General features: G+C 38.8%; 2 protein-coding genes across 2 annotated transcripts; both read left to right on the top strand.

Annotated features, from left to right (window-relative positions):
* The first annotated feature begins 6,315 nt into the window (after window positions 1-6,315).
* On the top strand, window positions 6,316-13,097 carry tlr3 (toll-like receptor 3). Its single transcript, XM_044115065.1, has 5 exons — window positions 6,316-6,643; window positions 7,798-8,268; window positions 8,737-8,931; window positions 9,094-10,949; window positions 11,980-13,097. Exons 2-5 carry the CDS (start codon window positions 7,810-7,812, stop codon window positions 12,209-12,211), a joined length of 2,742 nt encoding a protein of 913 aa, XP_043971000.1. The 5' UTR covers window positions 6,316-6,643; window positions 7,798-7,809; the 3' UTR covers window positions 12,212-13,097.
* A 1,888-nt stretch (window positions 13,098-14,985) lies between these two features.
* LOC122829941 (cytochrome P450 4V2) lies at window positions 14,986-22,811 on the top strand. Its single transcript, XM_044114871.1, has 11 exons — window positions 14,986-15,447; window positions 15,528-15,640; window positions 17,001-17,086; window positions 17,362-17,552; window positions 19,611-19,680; window positions 19,775-19,901; window positions 19,975-20,148; window positions 20,244-20,346; window positions 21,164-21,298; window positions 22,252-22,431; window positions 22,530-22,811. Exons 1-11 carry the CDS (start codon window positions 15,255-15,257, stop codon window positions 22,700-22,702), a joined length of 1,545 nt encoding a protein of 514 aa, XP_043970806.1. The 5' UTR covers window positions 14,986-15,254; the 3' UTR covers window positions 22,703-22,811.
* Window positions 22,812-23,025: the final 214 nt, after the last annotated feature.

Genomic DNA, 23,025 nt, shown 5'->3' with positions numbered 1-23,025 from the left:
CCGGCACATTCAGAGCCCCGTACGCCCTTACCCACTACATTTCTCACTCCTTGCGTTTCACTGAGCTGCACCGCAGAGAGCGAACAGAACCATAGTAGATCCATGCTGCTGATTCCACTTGACTATTGATGTCCTGTCAGCCCCCAGAGGCCACTTATAGTGAGAGGAGACCGGAGTCAGCACTTACCGAGCCTGCAGGCGTTGACGAAAAGCACACAACATGTAGAAATAAAAAAAGGGGATTCAGGAAAACAAAAAATTTATCATTGTTGCACCGCTGTTGTAGCTCATTTTAATTTCATGGAATGATTTTCTTATTTGCACTCTATGGGGATCTTCAACACCTCGAACGTCAGCTAGTCATTTTGGTGGATGTGAGAAAATTTCACTTCCTGCCGTCTACAGATGCTGCTGCATCCCCTCAAATGTCCAAATGCAATAATAATAATAATAATAATAATAATAATAATAATAATAATAATAATAATAATAATAATAATAATAAATAAATGTTCAGATGTTTCACTTATTAACATCATCCTCCCCTTCCCTTCCCTTTACACTCTGAAGTGTAACAGGCACTTTGTTCCCAAACATGTGAGGCAGCAGCTCACACTAGTGGCAGATCAGGGATTCTGACCTCCAAACATCATTGGTTGGCATAGTGAGGAGGGGGAGAGATACTGCAGTGGGCTTTTTTTTTCTGCAGAGGACTGAGGGAACATGCTACATATCTCTGGTATCCATGTGCATTTGCACTCGGATCATCTCCGCTTGTTCTGCTTCACCAGCCAGGACGATCGTCTGACAAGACCGAGCTAATAAAGGTTTTAATCTGCTTTTTCACGTTTTCTGATTTCTTATTAGATCTTGTGCATTTGTTTGTCTCCCAGAACTCATTAAAATCAAGAAATCGCAACTTCATGCATTAGATTTAATGTTAGGGTGAAAACAAACAAATCTAAAAATAATTTTAAAAAACACTCATCAGAAGTACTTTCATTGCTCACCTGTGTGCAATACTCCCCAGGATGCAGTGAGGATGATAATAATGTTTCTATCTGAGTTGATGTGCTTGCTTATATAATCTAGGTTCACACACGTCTTTATGTAACTGGAAGGGTAAACTCACTGTTTGTGTCGAGGCATCCCAACACTCTGGAGATCCACTCTGCAAATGAGGGAGAGGAGCTTTACTCGGTCCAGGAGGATGAAGAATGTGGCATCCGCACTCCTGTTGACGAGGCTGCTGCCTCCTTCCATTTATCCATTTTGCATGAGTGCATTCAGTCACAGGCAGGCAGGCAGGCAGGACACATCGGCTACAGTAGGTGAAATGTGTAGATCAGAGCCACCTACTTGATCCACTTCCATCCAAATTCAAAGTTATTCTGTAGAGAGTCTCGCCTCGTCCTGCTTGCTGTCATCCTCCATGCTTCAGTTCTCCCCCTTCTGTCTCTGAGAGCACCGTATGATTCAGCTGGACGGGTTCTGTCACACCAGCTCTCTCTGCATCATTTCCTGATTGTGATTTATATCTCAGTTCATTTCACTATCATTGTCTGCCCTATAGAGTTTGCATATACAACCACAGCCACAACGCTGACAGTAGAAGTTAGCCCTGCCTTTAAGAGGACTTGTGTAGTTCAGTCTTTGGCACAAAGCCTTGTAATGTAAGCTGGTTCAGCTTAGCGGCAGCATAAACCAATCAGGTGGCCTAAGAGCTGCCTCAACAACAACCTGCTGATTATCAGAGGGAGGAATGAAGGGAGAAAACAGGAGGTAGGAAGGTGTTAATGTAGCTTAGTGTGGTGGAAGTGTGTGGAAGGCACTTCCTAATTATTGTAAATCTACATGCATAATTTTGCTACTGAAAGATTATATGACAATAAACACAAACATTACCTTTAAAAAATCTTAAAGGGGCAGTATTGTGTATTTTCCAGGCACACAGTGCCATTTTATAGCACAGACAACTAACTGTTACCTTCAGCTTTAATTAAAATGCTGCATATATTAAATAGGACTTAAAAAAAAGTTTGACCTTGTAATTTGACTTGAAACTGGACCTCTGTCTTTAAAAACCCCTGCTCTTTCTGAACACCACTTTCAGGAAGTCATCACAACATGGCTCCTCTATTAACCCTTTAACAACTTATTCATCAGCGATGAACTAGTAGAAGCTCTCCTATAAGGTGCTTGCTAATTGCTGTTGGCTAGTCTGTAGGAGCTGACTGGAGGAGTCATGGTGGAGGGCAGCTTGGAGACTGCAGCTCCAAGAAGGAGTTGTGTTCTCACAGGCACTGCTAAAGCCACTCGGGCTTTTTGCACAGCTGAATGGTTTCTACAGCAGATTAAAAGATTTTTCACACATGCATGCATGAAAGAATTAAAGCAACATTGCAGGTATTTTATTTATTTATGAATTTTTTTGATGAGGGAATAAAATTATAACAGAATATAATGCTGAAAAATGTTAGTTTTACATAAAACTATCCATTTAATTAATTCAGCAGACATAACGTGCTGTTAGGGGGCTGCACATTGGCACAGTTGGTAGAGCTGTTGCCTTGCAGCAAGAAGGTCCTGGGTTCGATTCCCGGCCCAGGGTCTTTCTGCATGGAGTTTGCATGTTCTCCCTGTGCATGGTGGGTTCTCTCCGGGTTCTCAGGCTTCCTCCCACAGTCCAAAAACATAACTGTCAGGTTAATTGGTCTCTCTAAATTCTCCCTAGGTGTGAGTGTGTGTGTGAATGTTTGTTTGTCCTGTATGTCTCTGTGTTGCCCTGCGACAGACTGGCGACTGTCCAGGGTGACCCCGCCTCTCGCCCGGAAAGTTAGCTGGAGATAGGCACCAGCAACCCTCCTGACCCCATTAGGGACAAGGGTGACCAGAAAATGGATGGATGGATGAAGTGCTGTTAGATGGTCACACAGGGTCGTTAATCTGTTAGTGGATGGAAACTTTAGAAAAAGTCAATAAGATGTGTCACAGGGGAATTAGGGATAGAATACACTCACAAAAACTGGTTTGAACTTGTTCTTGTTAGATACACACAGAACACTACTGGATAACATGCTGAGCAAAAGTATATCCCCTCAAAGATTTCTTCTATTTTTGCCACTCAGAAGATTTCAGAACATCTCTTCAACCTTATTTGTTCTCCCTTAGCATTAGCAACAACCACAAACTTGGGTCTTCTAAGTTGCGGTATAGGAAGTTTCCCCAACTTTTTTTTAATTTTATGATTCTTTGAAATCAGACACATTGGAGAGGGATCAACAATCTCCTTTACTCGGTGCCTATAATACTTTGCACCCTAGCATCTGAATAGAATTTAAGGGCTTGGAGTAGGCCATGAACTCATCTTTTCAGAGATGGCATTTCTTCCAGGTCCTGAATCAGTAAAGCAGCCCAGATCATCACACAACCATCCATAAGATGTTTGTTTCCTGAAATGTTTTCAGTTTTATGTCAGATCTAACACTGAATTGAACTGAAGTGAATATTAACATAGTTTCATCACAGAACAAAAAAAAAAAAAATAAAAATAAAAAATTCCCACAAATTTAAAACGAACACAAAGCTCTCAAACCAACAACACTGGAAGGAGACAGATAAAACTAAAGAAAAAGTGGGGAATATAAATAACAAAAAAGATGCTACACAGAAGGTACATAAAAATGGATTATAAATCATATTAAAATACTGAGGCAAAATTACACATTTAGTATTCTTCTTAGAAGCACTTTACTCTCAAGTTATGTCCTTGTTCAGGGGTGTTATATCTTTTTTTTGTTTTGTTTAGTTTTTTTTTGTATTTTTAACATCTATTTCATTTTGCTGTTGATGTATCTTATTTTGTTGCATTTATGTATCGTGTTGCATCAGTGCGCTTTGTTCAACACAAACAGAAACACCTTGACCAGTGTTGATGTTGCTAATCTTAATCCAGGTTCATGACTGTTTGAAAAGGCATTGGCATAATTCTTGTGATAATTTTTTTATATAGAGAAATCAGAATAAAACAAAGTAAAAACATACTAACATTGGGATTGTTGAATAAATGCTAAGTTTCATTCAGACTTTGAGATTTTACAACTTTAACCCTTGGAGGATCTGGTTTGATTGATGACACTCTGGAAATATGGAATATCCACTCAGCAGCATTACAGCTGATATTCTTAGCTACCTTGCTGTGATTTAAACTGCCTTTTGGACAGCTAATTAAAATGACTTATCATTTCTGGTGAACAATCTCATCAATCCAGGAAGCTAATGGTGATAAACCAGAACAGAATGGTTGTGTTGATCCATGGTGGCTAAACATTACTGGGACGCCTTCAGCACCAGCAGCAGATCATTTCTGCTGTTCCATCAGTGCTGACCTTACAAAATGGACTTGCTAATTCCATTATGTTCAGATTTATTACTAATTTAAATGTCAACACTAATGCACTTACTTACAGCCTAAAACTGCAAGGACAACATGCAGAGAAGACTAAATCTACTTCATCACATTTACTCACAACCTTTATTAGGCTATGCGATACATCACTGTAAAAATGTTTTCTGATAAATTATGACCTTGGCCAATGAATCATTGCACACAAAGGAGATTAAAATTAAAGTTAGCATGTCAATAATGTACTGCTAAATACACAGAATTGTGTATTTTTGTAATATTTAATTTGACATTTTTATTATAAAAAATAATGCGGAGCCTTGAATAAAGTAATGGTTGTGATGGACTAAAAACCCATTAGGTGTCCTTATAAGTGAAAGTTTATTTTAGAGCAAGCTAACATGGTCTCTGTGGAAAAGCAGCAGGAAGAAAGCTGACGTCCCATTTAAAGTTTGCTCAAGCAATTTAAGGGACACAGCACACATGTGGAAGTCGGTACTCTGGCCAAATGAGTTCAGGTTAAACTTTCATCATTTTAACTTTGTGGTTGAAAACGAACACTGAACTTCAGCTGAACTTCAGCTGAATACGTTATCCTCCACAGTGAAACACGCTGTGGCAGCAACATGCTACGTTCTTCAGTGAAACTGTTCAGCTTCCAGGACAACAACAATCCTCAACATTCAGGCAGAGTTATAAGAGAACAGATCAAAGCATAATCACATTTTGCAACAGTCCTAGTCAAAGTCCAGAGCTAAATGCAAGTGGAAATTTGAGGCAAGGCCTGAAAGTTGATGCTTTTAGACATATCATTCTGACTTACCCTGAGCAATTCTGAAAAATAAAAAGAATGGGTAAAAGTTTCAGTCCATAAATATGAAAATTTGACAGACATACAGCTTTATCTTTAAAATGTCTTCTGTTTGTCACATAACATCCAAATGAAGGTTTTTGTTTCTGATGGCTCCTTTGTAGGAAACAAAAATGTTGAAAAATTTGACCAACTGCAAAATTAAGAAAATAGTGCAACATTCTCTTTACTGAGAGTTATTTGTGTCACCACACCACAAAAAACATTCAACAGAGATGGTTACATACAGATGCTGAACAAAGTTTCTCATTCAAACTGAAGAATTATGTATGGTACTAAAGAAGTACTTTGCCGCCCTCTAGTGGTTGCTCTAATGCAATCTCGACCTTTAATGTCAACATTTTAAGTCATTTACGACAATGCGGCTTATAACAAAATGAACAGAAAACAAAAGATGAATTTATTGGTAAATATTGCATTTAAAGAAAGAAAAAAAACCAAGGAAACAAAGAAAGAATAAAAGAAACAAAGAGACAAAGGCAGAAAGGTGCGGCAGATCTGGGTGCGTCCAAACCCGGCCACACAGGACAACATTTCTCTGCCATGAAAGAACTGAGATGATTGTGAGCAGCAGCTATTCTAAAGAGTAAATGAAAACTGTACCTTTACGTTCACTTCAGTGGACAAATTTAAGCTCTTAGTTATATTCATTCACAGAGTGAATGAATATAAAGAAGATTTTAAAAAAATAAAATAAATACATTTCTGAATTAAAGTACTTATGCTTCTAAGCAGAATTCCCAAAAACTGTAGTGAGGTGCGAATATCATGACTACAATATATTTGTACTCAAGTAAAAGTACAAATAAAATAAGAGTGGGAATGCTTTACAAATAATATTCATTGACTAAAAATAAATAAAAAAAAATGGTGCAGCAAAATTACTCCTAAAAGTACTTTCTTTTTCTTTTTGAAAAGGGTATTTGAGATTTATATTATATTTTAAATTGCAAACCGGGGCAGAAAAAAGGTAGATTAGAGTCGCGAAATGCTGCGGAATGGCCCTTTATTATTCCAATCGGAAACGGATCCTAAAACCAGAGCCACGTTCAGCCTTCTCTCTCAGGACGTCCCACTCTGACCTACCGCTGAACACCGGCTGTACCGGCTGTGGCAGTAACTAAGCTGACCAAATACGAGGACATTTAGAACGCAAAACACCCTGCGGGGCCCGGACCAGCCATATCTCGGACTTTATGATACGAAATAGTTAAAACATCAGACAAGCATGGAAGTGAAACTGAAATCGGACATTTTCCATTTCCTTATTTTCAGGCATTGCCGCGGCTCACATCCAGCGTACATTCGTGGCGACGATGTGAGGAAGGAAGCAGTCTGAAGTCACAAACCGAGACTAACACAAACCGGTAAGGATCTGCAGGCGGCTATTGATTAAAACTATGAATCGTTCTGACAATGTGAACAGTTAATGGTTTAAATTTGGTGAGATCGCTTTTGAAATCACATAGGTGGAGCCAGAACAATGACTCAAGCTGTGTTAGTTTTAGTAAACAGGAAAGTTCAGCTGAAGACTACAGAAGTTTTAGATGTTTCATAAAGATCTCATAACTTTACAATTAGAATTGTTGTTATCTTGTGTTGTTATAAGCAGAACTGATCTGCAGCGAAATGGATTCTGTGTATCTGCATATGAAGTGAACCCAGGGCTGTTCACAGTCTTTTGTTTTGTGGTGCCCCCTTCTCCTCTGCCAAAACAAGAAATGTTGTATTTTTCTTTGAATTTTTAGGCCCCTTGTGGGTTGAAATATTCAAAATTTCCAATCTGTTTTTTTTTTCCTAGAAAATGACTGAAATTAACTTAAAAATTGAGCTTTTTCTAGGAAATTTTGGATTCTTCAAACTCAGAAATATCCAAGTTGTTTTTTTCTTTTTTCTTGAAAATCTTTGGTGAAAATGCTTTTTCCCCCTCTAACTTTAATGACCCTAATGAGCTGCTGTACATTTCTCCTTATTTGGTGGTGGAAATTTAATGCTCACGAAGACAAAAGATTTCAACAGGATTAAAACAAGGAAACAAATAAAGTACAATGAACTAAATGTAACAAGATGCAGTATGATGCAGAACCAGCATTTATACTATAAACTGTTGTTAGAGCAAGGCTTGCCATTTTCCCATGCTGTACTTGGTTAATACAACACCCTAAAAACATCAAAAAGGTCTGACCTTATAAATGCTACTGACCTATCTAATCATGACAGGTTTTTATTTTCCGGAGGGTGATTAAAACCAGAAAATCCTGCAGAACTTCTTCCACATTTAGTTAAATAATTATCTGAGCTTGGAAAAGTTTCATCTTTTTCTGGAGGAAATGTGTTATCTTTGTGTAGCAAATGTCTATGAACATGCATTGAGATGGCATTTGTATAATGTTGCACCATACAAAAACGAAAAAAGAAACACTACTCTATACAGATTTTTAATTTATCAATGGGATTTCATGTTCTCAATCACCTTCTGGACCTTTCTCACATTGTTCTCTGCCTTGTTCTGTCTTATCAGAATTTCTTTGAAATGCTGCATGCAGCTCCATCCTGCATCCCGACATGGGTCATCCTTGTTTGCACCATCACTGTGAGTCCGTATTACTGCGCCGCCTCCTTACAGAAGGTTACCTGCAGCGTGCAAGACGGCAGAGCAGACTGCAGCCACCTCAGCCTGAGCTTGGTCCCTCAGGATCTTCCCGTCGACATCACCGCCCTGGATTTGTCTCACAACAGAATGACTGCGGCTCCCCCAGACTCATTCAATAGATACACAGGACTTTTGCACCTCAACATCAGCTACAACAGCATCAAAACCCTGGATGAGGGCCTGTGCAGGAACCTCCGTCTGCTGCAGACCCTGAACTTGATGCATAATGAAGTGTATTTACTCCAAAAGGAGAATTTCAAATACTGCAGCAAACTAACATGGCTGAATATGGCCAGCAACCGGTTAAAGCTGCAAGGAGAACCCTTCTCCCTGCTTCAGGTACATTGGATTTAGGCTGGATTAGTAATAGTTGATGGTAAAAACAAAATGGGAGGTTAATAGAACTTATACAGTTAAATACAGGTCCATGGAAATAACTCAAATTTACTTCCAGTCAGTTTATTTTAGTTGAAACAAAGAAAGTTATACACAGACTCATGACAAACAATTAGACATTTCTAGTGCTTATTTCAGGTAATTCTCTCCATTCCACTGACTAATGTTCAAAAATATAATCAATTCAGTCAGGAGATCAGATCGCTCTAAATCCAATTACAATAAAAACCTGGCCTGATTTAGAAAAATGGATGCCATTTTGGATTCTGCAGTGGAAAATAATCCTAATTCAGTCTTAGGTTTTCTTAGGTCCAGGCTAAAATACACCAACGTTATAAAAAAACATCAGTTTTAATTTTTTTTCTAAGGTTTCATGATGTACTGTTTCTCTTCTCCTTTGCTGACAAACAGAACCTGAAATATCTTGACGTCTCCATGAACAACCTGAAGTCACCCAGGCTTGGTTCACAGCCTCAGCTGCTCAGCTTGGAAACCTTAGAACTCAAACACAATAACTTCAACACTCTGAAAAGTGATGATTTTTCCTTCCTGAAGGATTCACCCCTCCATGTCATCAACCTGATGTCATCTGTGTCCCTACAAAAAGTAAGTTGTTTACCCAGAAATGGGAACTGAAATACTGTTGTCAAATTTGGAACTGGTCGTTGTGTAGTGTAGTAGCACTCAAATTTCAGTTGTCTCTTTTGTTTCCCCATTCCTGTCTCATTGTACATGGTGTGTGAGTGTTTCTTTGTTTGTCTCTTGCAGTTGGAGCCTGGTTGCTTTAAGCCTATTCCAGGCCTGCGTATGTTATCCCTCGATGGCAGCAGAAAGGGCTTCATGTTCATATCTGACCTCTGTTCAGAGCTGTCTGAAACAGCGATGAGTGCCATGTCTCTGAGGAACATCGGGCTGAAGAATCTGACAAACAAAACCTTCTCCGGTTTGAAGAAAACAAACCTGACCCTTCTGGATCTGTCTGACAACAGCATTGAGATAATTGAAGATGGCACCTTTTACTGGCTGTCTGAACTTCAGATTCTTAACTTGACTAGCAACAGCATTAAGCACCTGACACAAGACACTTTTAAAGGCTTAAAAATGTTGAAAAACCTGCAGCTGACTAAAGCGCTGGTGAAAAGTCAGAAACCCTCTCCCCCTGTTATAGAGGATTTCACATTTAAACCACTAAGCAACCTTGAAACCCTGGTGTTACAAAACACTCCGTTTGTCAACATCACAGAGAATACCTTCAAAGGTCTGATGAGTCTCACAGATCTTGACTTGAGCTGGAGCAATTCTATATTCACAAGCAAAAAACTCTCCAGTAAGTTCTTCATCTCTCTTGCCGATTCACCCCTCAGAAAGTTAAACCTAGAAGGAAATGCTTTGGTGGGAATTGAACCCGGGAGCTTCTCTTGTCTGAAAAATCTTTCCATTCTTCTTCTTGATCGCAATTATATTCGTCAAACATTCAGCGGCAAAGAATTGGAAGGTCTCACTCAGTTACAAGAGCTTCGCATAAGCAATAACGTCCAGCAAATTAATCTGACTGCGGAGACATTCACCAGTGTGACTGATCTGAGAGTGCTGATGCTGGGAAAGAGTCTGCAAGCCGAAACCTTGAACCAGGATTCCTCTCCGTTTCGGCCTTTGTCCAACCTCACTGTGTTGGATCTCAGCAACAACAACATTGCAAACATCAGAGAAAATTTGTTAGAGGGGATTGAGAACCTCCGGGTCCTGAAGCTCCAACATAACAACTTAGTCAGGTTGTGGAAGATGGCAAACCCTGGTGGGCCTGTCCTGTTTCTCAAACACACACCCAGGCTGGTAAGCCTTGAGATGGATTTCAATGGAATTGATGAGATTCCAAGAGAAGCTTTCAGGAATTTGAATCAACTCAGGGAGCTTAGCTTTAGCAACAATCTTTTGAACAATTTACGGGACTCGGTGTTAGACGACCTTACGTCCCTTAAGGTTTTACGTCTGGAGAAGAATTTTATCACCTCTGTCAGGCCAGAGGTGTTCAGAACTCCCATGAGCAACCTCAGTGTCCTTGTCATGGGAAAAAACCCATTTGACTGTACCTGCGAGAGCATCCTTTGGTTTGTCACGTGGTTGAACAAAACTAACGCTAGCTTGCCAGGTCTCAGAGACCAGTACATGTGCAACACCCCAATACTTTACTTCAATCACTCCATCATGGACTTTGACCAATTTTCTTGCAAAGACATGGCCCCATTCCAGGCCTTTTATGTGCTGAACAGCACAGCCGTTTTAATTCTGATTGTCACTGCCCTTATTTATCGATTCCACGGCTGGAGGATCCTGTTCTACTGGAACATATTGATCAATCGCACATTAGGATTTAGTGACGCCAAAGTGGAGGAAGGCAGAGAGTTTGAGTATGACGCTTATGTCATACACGCTGAGGAAGACACCCGCTGGGTGGAGAAACAACTGGTTCCTTTGGAGAACGAAAACTGCAGGTTTTGCTTGGACGATCGAGATTCTGTCATCGGCATGTTCCAGGCCGACTCCATCGTGAATAATATAAGAAAATCTAGAAAAATCTTGTTTGTGGTTACCGAGCGTCTTCTCAACGATCCCTGGTGTAGACAGTAAGTCAAACACACATTGCTCATTTTTATTTATGCCGGCAACTGGGGCAACTGGGGCAACTTCAAATGTTGTTACCTAGCTAAAGATTCTAAAGCTTTGCTATTTAAAGTAACTTCATCTTCTAACTTTGATGTGAAGAAGAATTTAAATGGGCAGTATCACATAAAATTGACTTTTTGAGCTTTATATCATGTTATAATGTTATTTCTAGAGTGTTCCTATGATTCTTTCATGCCTGTTTAAGAAATATTTTAATCTCTCGTGGCAACCAGTCAGCTGTGCAAAACTCCCAGGTTGGACTCTTCATTGGAGCTGCAGTGTCCCAGTTTCTGCCTCACAGTGTGGGCCTCCCTCATTACTCTCCCAATCTTCTCCTTCAGACTAGCCAGCAGCAATTAGCAAACACCTGGTGGAACTTCACATCTGCTAAGTCATTATAGGAGCTACTTCTCTGTGCAGCACTGGTAAAGAGTTGCTAAAGGGTTAATAGGAGCCATGTTGTGATGACCCCCTGAAGGCAGAGTTTCAGAAAGAGAGAGTTTTGAAAGAGACGAAGGGGTTAGATGTGAAAGTCAAATTTATTTTAAGTCATATTTTATATATACAGTATTTCTAGAACAACTGAAGTTAACATAGTTACTTGATTGTTCTATAAAATGGCACTATGTGCCTGCAAAACCCATAATACTACCCCTTTAAAAATATTTTAAAAAAAGTAGTGTAGGGAAGTCACACATGACAACAGTTTTCTGTAGCAACATTAGAGACTCTTATCAATTTACCTTTTTTGTTCACCTCATGTAAGCTGACTCCACTATGTTGGCTTGATGCCAAATCCTGCAGGACTTCTCTAACGCTCATTAAAACTAGGCCTTTGTCACTGGTGTGTGTGTTTAAGCACAGACTAAATTTAGAAGAACTTTTACACCTACCTCATAGTACTGTTTGAAGAAAATAAGTATGAACCGCTTTCTTGATTTCATAACGTATCTTTTTCACCACTTGATTTTTTTTCTTGTCCTTATTCAGATTTAAAGCCCACCATGCACTTCAACAGGTCATCGAAGCCAGCAGAGACGCGGTTGTCTTGATTTTTCTGCAGGACGTGCACGACTACAAGTTGTCTCGCTCACTTTTCCTCCGCAGAGGCATGCTGCGTCAAAGCTGCGTCCTCAACTGGCCTCCGCAGAAGGAGAGGATCCCAGCCTTCAACCAGAAGCTTCTCATTGCTCTGGGAATGACTAATCGACTGCAGGAGTGACTGTTTCCCAGGTGTTGACAGGGCATAGATGCGATTATGGTTACCTTTATGCACCATTTTCTGCTTTCTGCCTAGATATTCTGCTTGCACAAGACCTGCTCAACCAAAGAGTAGAATCTGTGTTGTACTTGAACAGTGATGTAGAACTTGACATCACTGATGTCACAGAATGATGTCACAGAATGTGACATCATTCGAGCGAGGAGCATAATTATGGCAATGCATGGGGGAATGTTAAAATGCATCAGTGGTTACAACTACAGTGTTAATCCAAATTATGCTCAATTATGTTGCCCAAAAATTTGATACATATCCAAAAATTTGCTACAAGGTGTGTCCAAACTTTTGGTCTGTACTGTACATAGTGACCTACTTGCAGTTGTTAGCAGCTTTTCCCATATCATTCAGTTTCTACGTTTTTGGAGACAAATTACAGTGGCCTACCAAAAGGAAGACATGGCTTCTATTACTGACAGGGCAAGAAAAGTTTGGGATTTTACTTAAGTATTTGGGATCAGTATTGGATAAATGTTTTTAACAAATTGCCTAGAATCTAGCCCACTCGCTCTAGGCTAAGTGCTTGCCTTATATGTAAAAAAAAAAGAAAAAAAAAAGCAATACTTCATTAATCCTATAGGAGAAATTATAGAGACTGACCTGATAGTAAATAATCAGACAGGATGAAAACTTAGAGTAATGTTAAAGCAAGAAAATCAGTCCCATTTTATCCTGGACTACTGTAATCATTGTCTCTGTTCTAAACCCACAATGTAATAATAACATGTGAATACTTGAAGTTTACTTGTATGTCTCTTTCTCTCTGCTTTTCACAGCTTGCAACCACACAAATGCATAACTTTGCAATAAAAACAAAGTACACACCCTGGTAGCTCATCTTCAGAAGTATTTTCTGGTTATTGTTCTGTAACTCCTCCTGACTGGTGGAGTTAGCTGATGCACTTCTGGACCAACCATTTGAGGTGTTGAACCAGGGACACATGTAGACACCCCCCTCCCCCCCTCAAGGCCTGGAGTTCAAGACCTCTGGTATAGATAGTAATATTAATTTTTTTTGTCCATTGTTTTGTAATAAAACTTTCTCAGAAACAACATTTTGGGCTAGCAAGCTAAAATCATCCAAATGAACTGAAGTAAATGCTTGAAATATAACACTGTGTGTAATGTAAAAATGTATTAAAAACATATTATTATTATTATTATTATTATTATTATTATTATTATTATTATTATTATTATTATTATTATTATTATTATTATTATTATTATATTTTTTAAAGTTAATAAGTGAATTAGTAAGATGATATAATGTATTGAGATGCACTATACAGCCCAGCATCAGCTGTGTGGTTCTGACATCTTGTGGTTACTGGACATTATTGCAGCATTTAGTGGTTTTATGACACAAAGCATCTGTTTTCAACATGATTGTTTTGATGCCTTATAAGCATGTTTGATTATGAAATATTAGCTTTATCAAGTGTCATATATAGTGACATTTTTGGTTAAGAAATAATATATCTCTGGATAATTTGTTAAACAGCATAGCACAATGGAGTGCTATTATAAGATATGAATATTTTTCTGCACAATGAATGCAAACATAGCCAAACAAAGTCTTTTTGAACTTAGTGCATGTTTTCTAAAAAACTAAAGTTCCACAAATATGAAAGTAAACATCAGAGATGGGCAGAGGGTACCAAAATATCAAGTTGATATTAGTATGGGATCAATAGTAGCATAAAATAGATATTTTAGTACCAGATTCTCTCTCAAAATGTTACTGTTTGTCATGTTAATGTGTTGTTAAACTATTTTGTAGATACCTATAAACTTTGTACAAATGCTATCCTATGTATGAACAAATTCATTCAAAGAGAAAACAGAAAAACAAACTTAAATTAAAAAAAAATGGTACCAGTATCAGTATTGGAGATCCTGGCCATTTGTATCAATCGGTACTAAAACATGCAGTATGGCACCTCTCTAGTAAACATCCTTAAATCTGTGGCATTCTAATGCATACAAATACATACAACATTCAGCTTAAAGGAAGAAAATAAAGTCTGAATATTATTCTGCAGAAGCAGTGAGAGGTTAGCTTATCTGTCCAGATGGTACTTTGTCCATGCTTGCCCCTGTTATCATTTCTCTTTTATTGATAATAATTCACCTGAGTGAAGCTACGCCCACCACCTCCACCTTCTTCAAATCTCAAACATTTGTTCTAGTTTGTGCAGCAATATTTTTTGTTTGTGCCGTTTTAAAATCATAGTGACACAAATGAAAATTTTTGTTGCACAAACCAGCACAAACATTTGACATAAATCTTGATTGATTTTCTAAAAGTGGGGAGACTGGTTGACCTTTTGACCCTTAAACATTCATTAATATCTTCAAAGCCAAAGCAGCACAAAGCAAATATTTTTGCTGCACAAACCAGCACAAATGTAGCTGAGTTGGTTGACAGCAATTTTATATGATTTAAAGAAGGAGAGCGTGGCTGGTTGACCTTTCATAACCACAAAACAACAACATATTCATAAAAGATTAATGACACAGATACCTCTGCTGCATATTAACCAGTCAGGTTTGACATTGTGCAAAATGTTGATGTTCCTGCTATTCAGGGAGATAATGAGCCGAACAAAGTTCATAATCTGGGCCAGCCAGCTCTGGTACAATATGAATGATTAACACTTTTATTGCATCATCTCTGCAAATAAAACACACCATATTTAATAGTTTTACATCAGTGTAAATCTGTCCAGTGTTGTGAATGAGCAGTATATTTTAAGGTATTAATGAAAAAACTAGAAGAAAAAAAAAAAACAGGTTACCTGAAGGCAAACAAATCTAGTATAAAGTCAACCTTTACCCAGTAAGCTATGGGCAGATTGGCCAAAGAGGGAAGGAGCAGTGAGGGAAGTGCCTTTGTCTCTTCCTATTAATATTCAGAACCCATAAGGACAGGTTGGTGCTCATTTCTAGGCATTCAAACAATTTGGACAGACGGGATAAAAACATGGCGGTTTTACTTGGAAGCTACAGTTTGCCATTTCTCGGAGCCAGCATCTTCATCGCAGCTCTGACCTACATCACCTACAAGCTGCTGAGCGGTTACCTCCATAAGTGGTTCAGAATGAAATCCATTCCAGGAACGGGTTATTCGTTCCTCTTCATTGGAGACGCACTGCTGTTCAAACCCAAAGCAGGAGGTAAGAAATGTGCCGGAGGACCGTAATGTGAAGTACATTTTCCTTCTGAGAAAACTGTTTGTGTCTGTGCCTTCTTACAGATTTCTTCAATCAGATTATAGCTTTTACACAGGAGTTCAGAGACGCACCACTGTTTAAAATCTGGGTTGGACCAATTCCCTTTGTTGTTCTTTTTCATGCTGAAAATGTTGAGGTAAAGCAGCAACACAACATACCGACACTTCACAATGAGTACAGTTACACTGAAAGGTTCAAAACATAAATCATATACTACATGAAAAAATTTTACACATATAGCAATATGTATCAAGTACGTACTTCTTTTTTATTTTGACTCTTCTTTTTAAAACAGAAATAGCAAGCTTTCGGAACATGTGTCCCTTGTTGTACAAAACATGGACTTAATACTTGGTTGCAAATCTTTTTGCAAAAATGATTGCATCAGTGCAGCGTGGAATGAAGTGATCAGCTTCCTCCAGATTGCTGCATTGCTGTCTCTGGTGTTTTTCATCTTCCGTCCAAACAGCGATGTGGTTTAAGTCGGGTAACATAAGATGTCATTCAGTTACAGCGATATCTTGGCAATCACACCAGTTGGTTGTGTTTCTCTAAACATGGGCATGTGCAACGTCCTGCCCCGAATGAAATTGTTATCACAGTCCTCGCAAAGGTGGGTTCATCCCACTGGCTTGTGAACATATAGCTACCACGGTTTTTCCTTCCACTTAACCTTCCAGTGATATGCCTGAACTAACTTTTTTAACAGTGAGCTTTAACAATGAGTGAATTAGTGCTTGTGTTGCTGTCGAATCAGCAGTTTGTCACCGCAGCTGTTTGGCTATGAAAACACATTTCTATCTAAAAATCCTGTTAGAAATTATCTTAGAAACCGATTTCGGTTAACGGCAAAATGAACAGAAACAAACACCTGAAGCGAATAACTCTGTGTGTAAGAAGTTGCACAAGTTTCACTCAGAACTGAATTGCTCCCACAAATGTGCTCTTCAACATTTTCATCTACTGAGTTGATAAATAAAGTGCAAGTCTCACCAAATGAAAACAAGAGAAAATGTTGGATTTGTTTTTAGAAATATTTAGTAACTTTAACAAAGCTAAATAAAATATTTATATAAAAAAATCAACCCATATTTGTAATGAGGTGGAAGCTGCACTGACCCCTCCAGACTGCACTAGGGACAAGGGATGGATGGATGGACGGACAGACGGAGGGGAAGCTGCACTGAGATCTAACCAAGTGTTTGAGATGCATTTAATCTTTTATCCAGGTTCCCATTGATGATGATGCATTTTATTGTCACCCTGTTATGAATCAAACAGTGTAACAGAGTCTCAGTAATGACCTCAATGGTCATTGAGGTCATTTGGTTTGAACTAGGTTTGGTCTAGTTCAAACCTGCTCCTGCAGCCAGGTTTGAAGCATGTGTTAGGCTGAACTCTGAGATGATCTTCACAAAGTCATTTCTAATAACTGTGGTTGAAATGTGCTACCTTTGTGATTGACCAATTCTTATCACCTACACTGTCTTTTGTAGAAGATTCTGGGTAATCCTGTTCACCTCACCAAGTCTTTTGCTTACAAATTTCTCCATCCTTGGCTTGGAACCGGCCTTTTGACCAGGTACAGATGTTACATTCACACAAGCAAAAAAAAAGTCCATTACATAGTCCCTACTATGTAATGGTCCTTATCAAACATATCATAGTTTGATAGGGCTGATGTTACTAAAAAATCCCCAAAAAAACAAAACCACTCTGTCAGTCTGACATGAGATGCACATTGGCATTGCTAAAACACAACAACTACCGTTATAAATTAAACTTTTAACATTAAATGAAATTCTTTTGACCAACGTAGTCGTGGCATAGATGGAAAAAAGTTTGTCTCTTTTCTAGCACTGGATCAAAGTGGCGACAGAGAAGAAAGATTCTGACTCCAACCTTCCACTTCTCCATCCTCACCGACTTTCTGCAAGTGATGAATGAACAGACGGAGATTCTGGTGGAGAAGCTGGAGAAAAAGGCGGGGAAAGGTTCTTTCAACTGCTTCAACGACGTCACCCTCTGTGCACTGGATATAATCTGCGGTGAGAAGATGCTACATTTTTTTTTTCAATGAAAAGACAATATTCTGACGGAGTCTCATAATAAGGTCAAAATCAAATAACGTGAATGCAGGAAAAAAGTAAGAAAAACAAAACAAAACAAAAAAGAGAAATAGAGCAGAGATTTATTTAACATTAAATACTAAAAATTGAAGACAACCAGTTCAGCAGAAAGTAAAAAGAGCTTTGCTGCGTTTATCATTTGCTGTCAGAGAACAAGTCTGGGTTCTTTAGGTTTCTGATGCTCTGATTTTATATATAATTGCAGATGTTTTGCCAGAGCTAACAGAAATACTGCCCATGTAGTTCATACTGCGGCCACTCAAACAGCATCAGTTCTTCTACACCATAATGAGACATTACATGTACAATTAATGAAAGAATCTGCTCAAATGCCGTAGAAAAAATAAAAATATGTCATATTCTCAAACACTGGTGGTGTTTGTGACACGCTACATGCTTCATGTTCATTACTATTCTCCTGAACATGTCTGTATTGAATATGCAATGGAGAGAGGATATGAAAGGGGTGGTATTATGTATTTTCCAGGCACAAAGGACTATTTTATAGCACAGTCAAATAACTATGTTACCTTCCGTTGTTATAAAAATGTTGTAAATCTCAAATGAATGAAATCGGGCCTCTGTCTCTTTAAAACCTCCTGCTCTTTCTGAAACTTCGCCTTCAGGAAGTTGTCACAACATGGCTCCTCTATTAATCCTTTGACAACATTTTGCCAGTGTTGCTATGAGAAGTAGCTCCTATAATGAGCTCAGCAGATGCTCAGTTCCACTAGGTGTTTGCTAATTACTGCTGGCTAGTCTGAAGGAGCTGAGTGTTTTGCACAGCTGAATTGTTGCCACGGGAGATTAAAGGACTCCTCAAACATGCATGAAAGAATCATAGCAACGCTCCAGGTATGCTTTTGATGACGGAACAACGTAAAGCTGTAAAATGTCCATTTTACATAGTATTGCCCCTTTAAGTTCATCTAATCATTAGATATGCGAAACTGGGATGAAAAAGCAAAAAAAAAAGGTATATATGGTGGAAAGCTGGTTGGAGTCGTTGAAATGGGCAAACCAAGCCTGGCTTCCAACATTTTTGTTCATGTTAGAGTTTGGTGGATTTATGGGCTTCAATTTTAGAAATCTAATTTTAGAAATTAGATTTTAAAAAAAGGCCAATCTTATACAGCCATAAAATAGATGTTTATAGAGATATCACAGACAATAAACTGCCAAAAAACAAACAAACCAAACACAAACTAAACCTGCTGGCCAGAAATGCAATAATAAAGTACATCCTATCTACTTTTCCAAGATTCTGGCAAAAGAAATTCTACAATGTTTTTGCTATTGTTTGTATTTCCATTCCACACATTGTCATCTCAAAACATCCAAACTGAAAATGCTTCTATCCAGATGCTGAAGATGTCGTTTATATTCATACATGTTGAAACGCTTTTGTTACACAAAGGTGTTTCAGTGATTTAAGGGGGATTACATTTAATAATAGATAAAACTTTACTTACCAACATTACAGTAGGGAAAACAATCGCTGTCTTTCTCAAACATATGACTAAAATTAAATTAATAAATTATGATATTACTGAAGCTGGAGCTCACTTATGCTTTGGGGAATAATAATAATAAAAAACCCCAAAGTAAATGTATTTCAGAAAGATTTCAGAGGTTTTGCTTATTTCAGTAAGATAATACTGCAGCACATTCATCTGAGTGACTGTTGAATTATTTGGTTCCAACTCTCTGTATTATTTAAACTTTCACTTTTCAATACACTTGAAGTCTTTGTAGTAATTTCAAGTAAATTTTACCTGAATAGTTTTGCAGAACATATTTTCCTTTTTTATGACATGTTTTACTTTGGTTTCGAAACTGTCCGCAAAGTACAGAAGTGCAACTTAATATACATCCATTTCTTATTAAATAATAGACTAAAAATGTGTTTGTATGTGTTTGTGCCATGATGTAGGAACAAATATCTTGATATGCAAAACTTCTTTGCTCTCTGTTCAGAAACTGCAATGGGAAGGAAAATTTATGCACAGAGCGATTCAGAGTCAGAGTATGTCAAGTGTGTATACAGGTATGCTTTTTAGCTTCCTCACAAACAAATGTGAAACATCAGATCTTTGAAATAGAATCTGCTGATAAAGCTCAGCAACCTGTGCTGCCTTCAGGATGAGCGACATCGTCAGCCACAGACAGAGGATGCCTTGGCTTTGGCCCGACTTCATCTACTACTACTTCGGTGAGGGGAAGAACCACGACAAGACGCTGAAGATCCTCCATTCCTTCACCCATAAGGTGAGTTACTGAGCCAGGGGCTGAGCAGACAGCTCAACAGCTTAATGTCGTTCTTAACAACGTCTGTGTGCAGGTGATAAAGGAAAGGTCTGAAAACTTCTCCTACATTGAATCAGACGGCAACTCTGACCACAGCAAGAGGAAGCGACAGGCTTTTCTGGATATGCTCCTGAAAACCACGGATGAAGACGGCAACAGGCTGAGCCATCAGGACATCCAAGAGGAAGTGGACACTTTCATGTTTGAGGTTGGTGGTGAGACCAGTAGGTGAGACCAGTAGGTTATTTTAAAAAGGAAAAAAAATAAAAAATAACAACTGCAAACGCATGTTTTCTTTTCCAGGGTCATGACACCACGGCTGCCTCCATGAACTGGGCCCTGCACCTGCTGGGAACCCACCCTGAGGTGCAACGAAAAGTTCAACAAGAGCTGCACGAAGTGTTTGGTAACATTAATGCGGCCCGTCGTTTTCTTCTTCACTTATTAACTTGGTTAATATTCCAGCCCAAAGGATTTTGAGTCGTCTTTATTCACACTCATTGTTCTCTCGTGAATTTAACAACCATGTCCACCTTTTGTTAACATATGACTCCCCTCTTTAAAAACTATTGTCTCTGCAGTGTGGAATAATGTACAACGCTACCATGCAGTTCTCTGCACTTTGAGGAAGAAGGCCTTTGAGCTGCAGTAAATGCTAATTTTGTAGCAGCTGAAGGAACTAAAGATGCCCCGAAGTGCAGGAGCGTTAATTAAGCCATAATTAAGTCTTGTACTGAAAAGCTCAATTTCCTCTTTATACCCAGAGGAAAAAAAAAACATCCTTATCCAGCATACAGAGCCTGGCACCAGGACCTGCTTCACTTTGTCTCATTTTGTCATGTTACAGCTGCAGACAAAAATGTATTTTAATGGGATTTTATGAGAAATACCAACAGAACTTAAAACACAGTTATAAAGTAAAAGGGAAAAGGATCCATCCTCCATCAACTCACCTGTCTGTCCATCCAAAGGTCACCAGACCATCACAAGCCAACACAGAAACAACCACAGAACACTCTGGCCTGCGTTTGGTGGAAAATTAATACAATTCTGAAAACGCTATCCACACCTTGAATCACGGCGGTGGCAGCTTCATGCTGTGGAGATGGTTTTCTTCAGCAGGGACATGGAGCCTGTTCAGAGATTCAGAGCTGATGGGTAGAAACATGGAGTTTTTACACCTGCATTTGTTTAGTTGACTTTGTCTTGGTTGCTGTGTGAAGGTACGTCGGGCCGACCCGTTAACACAGAGGACCTGAAGAAGCTCAGGTACCTGGAGTGTGTGATCAAGGAGGCTCTGCGGCTGTTTCCCTCGGTGCCTTTCTTTGCTCGAAGCCTCTGTGAAGACTGCAATCTGAGTGAGTCACATACGACAAGAACACCTCGGATTAACACATCAATACTGTTCAACAACACGTTTAAATTACATTTTAAATTCATGTAATGTAAATTAAATCAAGAGAAGCTGTGCATGCATCATGATGGTGTTTCTGTTTCATATCTTATTGTTCTTATGGAAACCAGGTCAGTTCACCCTTCATCACTTTATATCATCACTCGGTACCTGTGCCTTACAAAAAGCCACAAGTAATCAGAATTAAGTTCAAATTTTACTTATAATTTGATCCAAATGTACATTGTTTTATACGGATATTACATAATCCTAATAAAAGGATTATATTGTATGTCCTTTTGTATCTTATTTCCAATGATACTAGCTCTCAGCTGATGTCTGGAAATATGGAAATTTGCATGATCTAACTGGTTTCTCAAGGCCACAATTCCCTAAAGAAGACTGGGTAATTTAAAAAAAAATTCTTTATATTATCTTTTGTCAAAATGTGTATAAAGTGGTCACTGAGAAACGTTGGCTGTCAATTCCTACCACATCATTTCTCACAAATTTCTCAATTAAAACAAATTGAGAAACAGAAGCACTTTAGCTTAGTTCTTCCTCTGAGCACATGGCAAATGTTTACAGTGGGGTGCACCAATCTATTGGTCAGCCAATTTATTGGCACCAGTCTTTTTGGTTTTGGGAGATCAGCAATCCACCAATACTTACATGTGAAGCCGATCATATCTACTTCAGAAAAGGTCTAAAACTGAAATGAAAAAGTCATCACGTGCTTAAAAATATTTTTCTAGAGTGAATTTTCAGAGTTCCAGCTTCTGTGAAAATAAAATTTGACAGAAGCTGGCAAATTTTACTTCAACCTGGAATAGTCTGTAGGTAATTGTTGTTTGATCTTACACATGTAGGAATTAGTAAAAAAAGACTAATTAAATTGGTATTTACTTCCACTTTCAGATGGTTTCAAAGTCCCCAAAGGAGCGAATGCGATCGTCATCACCTACGCTCTTCACCGTGATCCGCGGTACTTCCCAGAACCTGAGGAGTTCCGGCCGGAGCGGTTTTTTCCCGAGAATTCAGCTGGAAGGCCTCCGTATGCGTATGTCCCGTTCTCCGCCGGACTCCGCAACTGCATAGGTGAGACAAGGACTTTCTGGGTTTTGGTCTTTTCACACAGGCTTTGTTTTAGAGTGCCATGTCTCATGCTGCTATTCGTGCGGTGTTCTGATGTTCAGGTCAACGTTTTGCGCTGATGGAGGAGAAGGTGATCCTGGCGTCCATTCTGCGTAACTTCAACGTGGAGGCCTGTCAGAAACGTGATGAGCTTCGTCCGTTAGGGGAGCTCATCCTGCGGCCAGAGAACGGCATTTGGATCAAACTGGAGAAGAGGGAGCCGCTAGCTTCATAACTCAGATTCTTGTCATCCATTCATTCAATTATTCATGATGTTAATTTTGTAACTTTTGCAAATTGAAAGTTGTTGAAACTGATTTGTGATCTAAATGAATACAAAAATGTAAAGTTTCTAGGGTATTTTATTATTCTTCTATCGCCTTTGTAGCATAAAAAACTTAAAGGGGTGGTATTATGTAAAATCAACTTTTTTGAGCTTTTAAATCATGTTGTAATGTCATTCGCTCATCAAAAACATTACTGGTGTGATGGCTTGATTCTTTCAATCGTGTTTGAGAAGTTCTTTAATATCCCGTCCTTTAATCTCACCAGTGCACA

This window comes from Gambusia affinis, linkage group LG04 (assembly GCF_019740435.1).
Source record: "Gambusia affinis linkage group LG04, SWU_Gaff_1.0, whole genome shotgun sequence".
NCBI classification, from domain to species: domain Eukaryota; kingdom Metazoa; phylum Chordata; class Actinopteri; order Cyprinodontiformes; family Poeciliidae; genus Gambusia; species Gambusia affinis.
Note: the sequence above shows the minus strand (reverse complement) of the source record. Positions and strands in the feature narration are given on the sequence as shown.

Coding starts and splice junctions, on each gene's coding strand:
- tlr3 (XM_044115065.1), top strand. CDS start 7,810: ATGCTGCATGCAGCTCCATCCTGCATCCCGACATGGGTCATCCTTGTT. Junction 8,932..9,093: donor CATCTGTGTCCCTACAAAAA/GTAAGTTGTTTA, acceptor TGTCTCTTGCAG/TTGGAGCCTGGTTGCTTTAA. Junction 10,950..11,979: donor AACGATCCCTGGTGTAGACA/GTAAGTCAAACA, acceptor GTCCTTATTCAG/ATTTAAAGCCCACCATGCAC.
- LOC122829941 (XM_044114871.1), top strand. CDS start 15,255: ATGGCGGTTTTACTTGGAAGCTACAGTTTGCCATTTCTCGGAGCCAGC. Junction 15,641..17,000: donor TTCATGCTGAAAATGTTGAG/GTAAAGCAGCAA, acceptor TGTCTTTTGTAG/AAGATTCTGGGTAATCCTGT. Junction 20,149..20,243: donor TGGACACTTTCATGTTTGAG/GTTGGTGGTGAG, acceptor TTTCTTTTCCAG/GGTCATGACACCACGGCTGC.